The 8,626-nt window shown below is 39.1% G+C and overlaps 1 protein-coding gene across 2 annotated transcripts in view; it reads right to left on the bottom strand.

Moving 5' to 3' along the window:
* Positions 1–1,654: 1,654 nt before the first annotated feature.
* LOC107729173 (sarcoplasmic/endoplasmic reticulum calcium ATPase 1-like) overlaps positions 1,655–8,626 on the bottom strand; it is an 8,741-nt gene continuing 1,769 nt past the window's right edge. The window contains exons 2-20 of one of the 2 annotated variants that reach the window (XM_016539571.1): positions 8,262–8,342; positions 8,072–8,157; positions 7,683–7,980; positions 7,372–7,538; positions 7,167–7,255; positions 6,978–7,080; positions 6,759–6,890; positions 6,356–6,481; positions 6,057–6,275; positions 5,843–5,954; positions 4,543–4,766; positions 4,205–4,425; positions 3,912–4,114; positions 3,700–3,785; positions 3,405–3,538; positions 3,196–3,313; positions 2,748–2,865; positions 2,289–2,328; positions 1,655–1,821 (exon numbers count right to left, since the gene is read on the bottom strand). In XM_016539571.1, the coding sequence (XP_016395057.1) occupies positions 2,324–2,328; positions 2,748–2,865; positions 3,196–3,313; positions 3,405–3,538; positions 3,700–3,785; positions 3,912–4,114; positions 4,205–4,425; positions 4,543–4,766; positions 5,843–5,954; positions 6,057–6,275; positions 6,356–6,481; positions 6,759–6,890; positions 6,978–7,080; positions 7,167–7,255; positions 7,372–7,538; positions 7,683–7,980; positions 8,072–8,157; positions 8,262–8,342 (2,522 nt within the window). In that variant the 3' untranslated portion in view covers positions 1,655–1,821; positions 2,289–2,323. The remainder of the gene's footprint in view (positions 1,822–2,288; positions 2,329–2,747; positions 2,866–3,195; positions 3,314–3,404; positions 3,539–3,699; positions 3,786–3,911; positions 4,115–4,204; positions 4,426–4,542; positions 4,767–5,842; positions 5,955–6,056; positions 6,276–6,355; positions 6,482–6,758; positions 6,891–6,977; positions 7,081–7,166; positions 7,256–7,371; positions 7,539–7,682; positions 7,981–8,071; positions 8,158–8,261; positions 8,343–8,626) is intronic. The other variant, XM_016539570.1, reaches the window with a different exon arrangement.

The raw sequence follows: 8,626 nt of genomic DNA, 5'->3' as shown, positions 1-8,626 counted from the left end.
AAAAGCCTGCAGTGGCATGAACTAAATGGCCATTCCTGCACTCATGGGTTCACACTTCTTCTAATGAACTCAAACTATATGGGAAAAAACATGATACCTATTCAATCTGGACAAACTGGAATTGCTAATACTTGAATTTTGTGAAAAGCTAATACACTGACTACTAGCTGTACTAGACTTAGTGCTACTGCAGTGTAAGTTTTATCTTCCTGGCCTAATCCTTTTTTCCTAATAGACTGATGGATATATATTACTTATATTCAGCACCTGTCACCAGCAATAAAAACCAAAAAAACATTCTGGGGATGGATACTGGGGGGCAATTGTAACTTTATAATATATGTTTTTTTCCTTTGTAACCCAGACTACTACAGATCTACCTGCTGTCGGTATAAGAAAAAATTATATGTGCCAAAGTAACAATATCATTAATAAACATATTGAGAAGGAATATCGTAAAATGTAATATTATTCCATATAATACGTCTGAATATTTCTCGCCTTTATATGGTACTAATTATTTTAGCTGTCTTAAATAATGTTTTAAAGTGAAAGATTAAATGGTAAATGCATTACAGTTGTTTGAAATGAGATGCAACCTTTTTACTACACTATTTTAATAAGTGACGTGTAATTAGTTGTTGACTAGATGCTAGTCTTACAATATATTAGTGTTTTAAAAATTAAATCTTCAAATTCATACCATTTTTATTTATAGTAGTTACAATTGCCCCCAGCCATGATAAAATCTTTTATGATATCCACCAGCAATAGTGTTAGCATATTCCTTTTATGTTAATTTAAAGCCAACAACCAAGAGATAAAATAAATATTACTTTAAATTAGGGATGCACCGATACCACTTTTTCCAGTACTCGCTCGATACCGATACTTTTATTTTTGGTACTTGCCGATACCGCTAAGTGAGTGAACATCAAAGATCACACAACAGAATTGCGCGCGGGCATTTTAACGAGTACGAGTACAGGAGCTCAGTGTCGGGCCCGATACGTGCATCCCTACTTTAAATTAATTGCATTAAAACCTTATACAACTTAAGAAAGTATTACACCTTAAAATATTTTTTGTACCTCTAATGGTTTTTTGTTGAAACTTTATTTCAAAGTGAAATATTCATATTTACTGTTATCAGACAGATCGAGAACTTATTCTGAAAAGGTGCCATCACCTTTCTGAATAAATTTTGTGTGTAACAGTTGCCCCCTGCTATAATACTACCTACCCTACTATAATTATTTGTGCATTTAATTTAAGGCCAAAGTCACTTTAATGGAAAGAGCCAACATTTCATTATGAAGTATCTGGTGCCTGAGCCAATGAACAGTGGAAGATCAGTGGTATGTTAATGAGATGATAAAACACTAAATCTAAGTTTGAATGGAGCTAATAAATGTTCATTCATATAAATGTAGAACAATGTTAGTAACAAATCTGAGTGCATTACATGTGTATGAAAAAATAAAGATTCAACTAAAAGACAGTATCAGACCGCACTTGCTTTTTATACATCTCTTTATTTTAAGAATAGCATTTTCATTAGAATATACTGTTCATAACAATATATATATATTATATATTGTATATATATTATATATATTAAATTAAGTCTTAATACATATACATATCACATTTTACTTAAATATTTTTTTCTTTTCTATAAGGTTTTACATTTCATGGTTGACTTTCACTGGTTCACAGTGGTTTTCTTTTTCCCTCCTGGCGAACTTAATTTTTCTGCTGCTTTGCTCATTTCTTCGCTTTTTCAGTCCCACTTTTTAGACACTAGATTCTCATCTTTCTCTGTTCAAGAAAATAAGTTATGTGAGACAGGATGGCTTAAAGATAGTCCACAAAAAAGTTTAAATAATCTAGGCACACATTGCTTTGAATCACATAATCCTAAATGTGTAGTCTTAACACATCTTTAAATATGGAAATGTTCTTTAACCTAATTGTTTTAATTGAACAGAATCTACTGTCTGAATTAACCAGACAAAAGCACATGTATGAAGATGAATTTAGCATTAAGACTGCATTTTCTCTGCTGATAATGATATTAAGATTCTACAATGGCATCTATTGCTATATGGAGCATTACTGTACAGTCAATCACTGATTCAGCAGTCATGAGGTCTAAGGAGCTCCATGACTGACACTAGACTGTATATACATGTCAGTCAACAAGCCAAAGAATGTAGCACAATTTGTCCTTACACAAACAGACACGGGGATGCAGGCAGGCATGGACAGAGAGGGTTGTGGGATACCTTGCTTTGTTACAGGAATATGGAGGGAAACAGGATTAGGCTGGAATGAAATAAAGGGGGATTGAGTGAGGAGGAAAAGGGTAAGGAGGAGGAGTATTTACACCACCAGAAGAAATGGAGCGCAGAGAGGAGGGTTCAAACAAAGAGGACAAGAGATAAGTAAAGGAGAATACGATTTTAAAAGGGAAATGAATAAGTCATCATAGGAATTTTTATTTGCTTGTTAAACAGTTAGTCAGGTCTTAAGTGGTTTAAACCAATATTTAGTTATGTATTTGTATGTTACTTTAAATATGCTTAGTATGTTTAGAGTTTATTTTAAATATCAATATCCAGGAACTTTTTTTTTTGCATAATTGATTAATCATTTGCAAATCTTAAAAAAACAAACAAACAAAAAAAAACAATATTTTATCTACATTTGTCAAGATTTACCATTTGCTTTAAATGGTTACTTACGTTCCAAGTAGTTGCGGGCAACAAACTTGAGCAGCTCGTCAATAAGGATGACGGGGAAGGAAAGCTTCAGTACAACGATCCACTGGGTCACGTTGAGATGGGTTAGCTTGAAGATCATCTGTCAGAGGGCAAGGCAGAGATTAGCAAATAACAGCAGATAATTAAATCCAGTTGGACTGGATGATGTAATGAATTGAAGTGAATTAAAGAATTTGAATATTGCCACTTTATTTTATAATGGATTTGCAACTGAATCAGTGTTTGGGACGTGAATTGGACATGAGAGAAGTGTCTCTTGGCTGGGCCTGATTATGGTTTCCTAAGGCTCCTGGGCACACATGTCTTACATCGCCCCCTAGTGGTAGCCCCTTTAGCCTGCATTGCGATATTGTTAAACACACGAACTGAACCAAATTCAGCATGCTGGATGGACACAGACAGTACTTACAGGCAGAGGGTCCACATAGATGATCATGAAGTGCAGAGACATGGAGAGACTCATGGCTCCCACCAACCACAAATTGCTCCATGGAGGCATACGCACCAGAGACTGATTCTCGGATAAGCTGTGAAACCATGCACCATTGTATGTTACAATCAGCATAAAAACATTTATGATCAGCTGCTTTATGATGTCTGGATATGGTAAGTACTGACCTGTTCAGAGCGTTGCACATCTCAATGGTGACCAGGACAGACAGAGCCATTGTCATGGGAGGAGCAGCCTCGAACACCTCACATTCAATGCCAGCAAAGTCCTCGTTCTCAGCAGTGCACTGCATGAAGTGGGACTGGGGACAGAGCATAGGTATAGCATTATTATTTTATTGTGAAATGTACCACATTTTTACTGTCTTTTATAGTTATCAATTGTTTCATTCTCAATGTTCAGAGACATCAACCTCAATTATTGTATCTCTGAAGCATTAGCTAGATAATGCTAGATTCTCACCAGCTGGTAGAAGGAGACCATGGGGCCTTCATCGCAGTAAAGGAACCACCAGCCAGCAGCAGCGACAGTTGCAGCACCAACATAACCTGAGAGAAGAGATTGAACAGAATCATTAATAGTCTTGTGATAATCAGCGAGGGTACAATATCACTGAATACATGGTGAACCTAGAATGGATCAGGGATGAAGCAGAAATATGGAAAGTAGCACACCTCCAATGGCCAGGTATCTGAAGAAGAGCCAGCCAGAGATGAGGGGCTCTTTGGGGGAGCGGGGAGCCTTGCCCATGATGTCCAAATCGGGGGGGTTGAATCCCAGAGCGGTGGCAGGAAGACCGTCAGTCACCAGGTTCACCCACAGAAGCTGAACTGGGATCAGAGCCTCAGGAAGACCAAGAGCAGCAGTCAGGAAAATACTGAAGAAGATGGCGAAAATAAATCAGGTTTATAGTCAACCTATTCCCAATTCCAGAGGATAACTGTATAAGAGAGAGACTGTCACACACCACACAACCTCTCCGACGTTGGAAGAGATGAGGTAGCGGATGAACTGCTTCATGTTGTTATAAATGGCTCTGCCCTCCTCAACGGCAGACACAATGCTGGAGAAGTTGTCGTCGGCCAGGACCATCTCAGAGGCTGACTTGGCAACAGCAGTGCCAGAGCCCATGGCAATGCCAATCTCTGCCTTCTTCAGGGCAGGAGCATCATTCACACCATCACCAGTCTGGAGAGTGTGTAGAGGAGGTAGGGAATTGCAAAACAATGCAAGCATGTTAAATATATTTCTGATCAAGTGACCAAGATACTATTTAGGCTTTTGTGTCCCATTCAGTTCCCTTACCATGGCAGTGATCTCATCAAAACCCTGAAGGAACTCGACAATCTTGCTCTTGTGGGAGGGCTCAACACGAGCGTAACAGCAGGCCTTACGCACTGCCTCTCTCTGCTGGGCCAGTGGCAGGTCATCAAACTCACGGCCAGTGAAAGCACGGCCTGTCACATCCTCATCATCACTGAAGATGCCAATACGGCGGCAGATAGCTACAGCGGTACCCTTGTTATCACCTGGGAAGGAGACATTATATTTTCAGGATTATTGCAATATATTATTGCTAGTCAAGTAACATTGTTGAAAAAACAATCACAATCAAGTGTGCTTTTGTACACAGTATGACCAGCTGATTTTTTTGGTATCACTTTCTATGAAGCCCGTATTTATAATGCATTATAAGAGTATTCTTAAAGGGGTGGTTCAAACTTTGCAGATATTGTTTATGCTCAAACAGCAACATTACACACTAACTAACGTTAAAAAAGTGAAATCGCAATGAACCACCCCTTTAAGGCATTATAATGAATGCATAATGTATTATAAAAAAACTTATATGTTGTATCATCTCATGAGTAATCATAACAACAGTTTTAATGCATTGTATTTACTTTTGTGTGGTTATAGCTTTTAAGATTAGGATGATTTATAATACACAATGAACACAATGCATCCACTTAACTTGCAATGGATTATATTTCCCATAGTTATAATGTATTATAAGTCTCATATCTTGCCATTGTTAACTTGTTACTTTACTTAAAGCAGACAAAGACCACTTATAAATAATAACAATAATAATGATAAAAATATTTTTGTCTTAAACAGCCATAAGGTCAGATATCTGGTGAGATGAATGAGTAATATGGCACATCTGATTTGAACTATTATTGTAATATCAGTCGAGATATGAGACTTATAATTCATTATAAATTAAGTGGATTTAACATGGTGTTTATTGCGTGTTATAAATAATCATACTCATAAACCAAAAATAAGCACGTTTTATAATGTATTCTAATTATGAATATTTGAGATGAAACAACATATAAGTTTTCTTTTTATATAATGCATTGTGCATTCATTATAATGTCTTAAGAATACCCTTATAATGTTATAAAAATGGGCTTCATAGAAAGTGTTACCATTTTTTTTCAGAAATAGATCCAAAAAAGCCAAAGCTCAATCAATTTTTATGTCACAGAGCAGCAAGCAGATTGTCAGTCTGCCAGCAAAGCGATGCAAACAGTGATGTGTTTTGGTGCTGTTTCAACAAATATCGGCACTAATTTGAGGATTGAACATGATTTACCTGTGATCATGATCACACGGATACCAGCAGCCCTGCACAGCTCAATGGATCCAACAACCTCTTTACGAGGAGGATCCAGCATACCAACGCAACCTACGAAGGTGAGATCAGTCTGTGAGGAAAGCAAAAAAAGGAGGGGTTAGCTTTAACAAAATTCAGTTATCATGTTAGTTGAAATACAAATGATGTCCCTGTTTCTCTTTCACACAAATACCTCATACTCCGCAAACTTGGTGGAGTCCTCCAGGTTCATTTCCTCCTTTCTCAGAGGGTTGTCACAGGTTGCCAGTGCCAGGCAGCGCAGGGTATCACGGCCAGTTCCCCATTCCTTGATCACAGCCATGATCTTATCCTTAACTGGACCAGTCAGGGGCACACGGGTGGTTCCAACACGCACATAGGCACATCTGTCAATCACACCCTCAGGCGCACCCTACAACAATAACGATTTTGTGATTTAGATTCTCTTTTAGGTATTTAATTTTACTAGGTCTTTTTTACGATTGGTCTTACCTTGACAAACATCTTGTTTCCAACAGGGGCCTTGGAGGCCTTTGCAGCGGAGCAATAGACAGACATGGACTTCCTGTCACGGGAGAACTCAAGAGTAAATTCCTTCTTCATAAGCTGCTTGATCACCTAGGAAACCAAGAGAAGAAAACTACATTGATTTTACGTTTGAATTGGAATTAAATGAAGAATTCAATCTTGGAACATGAATTTGACAGTTGAACTATTACAAAATCTCCGACCATAAACCAAGTGTGTAGAAATACACTATCATAGATATCCTTTTGATATGTCAATCATAAATTAGGACTAAAGATTTAAAATTAGAATTGCAATAAATTCCAAAGGACACAATACAGCTGACCAACATGAACTTCGAGAGCTCCGTAGAGGCTGAGGTACTTACAGTGCAGCATGTGTTGGCTCTCTCCACCTTGGACAGACCACGGACATCAGTGCTGAACACGTTCATCTTTTCAACCAGGCAGCACAGGGCAGTCTCTGTAGCTTCACCCACTTTCTCATAGATTCCTTTAGACTGTTAAACAAGAGAGTGAGAGTTAAGCTCCGTTGTTGCTTCACAAATGGAAGATCTTTGATGAAAACGGAATAAATGTTTGTTTACCTCATTGTAGTCCAGAGAGGAGTCATTGCACAAGGCGCAGATGGTTGCCAGCTCAACAAGGCCATCATACTGGCCACACTTGACAGGAAGTCCACGCCTAGTACTGTACGGTAAAGTAAGGAGAATGGTGAGTCTTTCTGTGTGTGTCTGTTTGCATGAGAGTCACTTAATGAATATGAAATTACTTACACTTCTCCCTCTGGTGTGTACTTGGATCCAGAAATGTCATACTGGTCAAGAGTCACAGAGTCACCGTCCACCTTCTCAATGATGAACATCTAAATACCAAGAGAACAAAGCTTAAAACAGTGTGCAAAACAGAAGGGTTTCATGGTTGTAGTGAGAGGATTGGTATATTGGTGCTTGCTTGACTTCTTTCGAAGCAAGACAATACCTTTGTAACGCACATCTGGTTGGTGGTGAGGGTGCCAGTTTTGTCTGAGCAAATGACAGATGTGCAGCCCAGAGTCTCTACAGAGGGAAGAGAACGGACGATGGCATTCTTCTTAGCCATACGGCGGGTTCCCAAAGCCAAGCAGGTAGTGATGACAGCAGGCAGACCTTTTTGGAAAAGAAACAGATGTGTTGGATTTACTCGATTTACAAAGTCTGCATTGAAAAGGTGAATCATGAATCTTGTATGAATTTTATTCTTGATTTCACTCTGCTGTACCCTGATTTTTATCATGACTCCTGTATTCTCACCTTCCGGGATGGCAGCTACAGCAAGAGCCACAGCGATCTTGAAGTAGTAGACAGCACCGCGGATCCAGGAGCCACCATGAACAGGGTCGTTGAAGTGGCCAATGTTGATGAGCCAGACAGCCACACAGATGAGGGAGATGACTTTGGAGAGCTGCTCACTGAACTCATCCAGCTTCTGCTGCAAGGGGGTCTTCTCCTGCTCAGTGGCAGCCATCTGGTCACGGATTTTACCGATCTCAGTGGAGACGCTGGTGGCAACCACAACTCCGATAGCCTTGCCGGCAGCGATGTTAGTGCCCTGGGAAAACGAGTGGGAGAGAATGTTTCAGTGCTATACTGCTGGAGAAAGAGGAGAGGCACAACAAAAAGCTGAAGAAAGGGAAACTCACAGAGAAAAGCATGTTCTTCTTGTCCTGGTTGACAGCCCTGGGGTCAGGGACAGACTCTGTGTGTTTAATCACACTGACGGACTCACCTGAGAATAAAGTGAGAAAAGAGGTGAGAGAAGGATAAAGATATATGCAATGTTTTGTGAGTATTGGGAGGTAACTGGACATATTTTGTAAATCAGAGACAAACCAGTGAGGATAGACTGGTCAACACGCAGAGTTGTGGAGCGGATGGCGGTGATTCTGATATCAGCAGGGACTTTGTCACCAACTACACAGGAAAAAGTTGAGAATTAAGAACACATATATGTAGAGCAATTCATACTCAAATCTTATAGTACTCATAGTAAGAAAAATACAGAAATGCAGAGTGACGCTTGGGGTTAGGGCAGTGGTTACCAACCTTTTTAAGCCCAAGATCCCTGACCTCTGCCTTTATGAAAGACAAGATCTACCTATTGAAGAATTGATAGAAAAAGAGCCCAGATTGTCCTTTCAATTTGAGGCCTTTTATTCAGTATTTTAATTAGTTATGCACCGATCATGATGTTTTAT

Source organism: Sinocyclocheilus rhinocerous, unplaced genomic scaffold, assembly GCF_001515625.1.
Source record: "Sinocyclocheilus rhinocerous isolate Xijiao unplaced genomic scaffold, SAMN03320098_v1.1 scaffold1029, whole genome shotgun sequence".
Lineage (NCBI taxonomy): Eukaryota > Metazoa > Chordata > Actinopteri > Cypriniformes > Cyprinidae > Sinocyclocheilus > Sinocyclocheilus rhinocerous.
The sequence above is the reverse complement of the archived record's forward strand: the minus strand, read 5'-3'. Positions and strand labels throughout refer to the sequence as shown.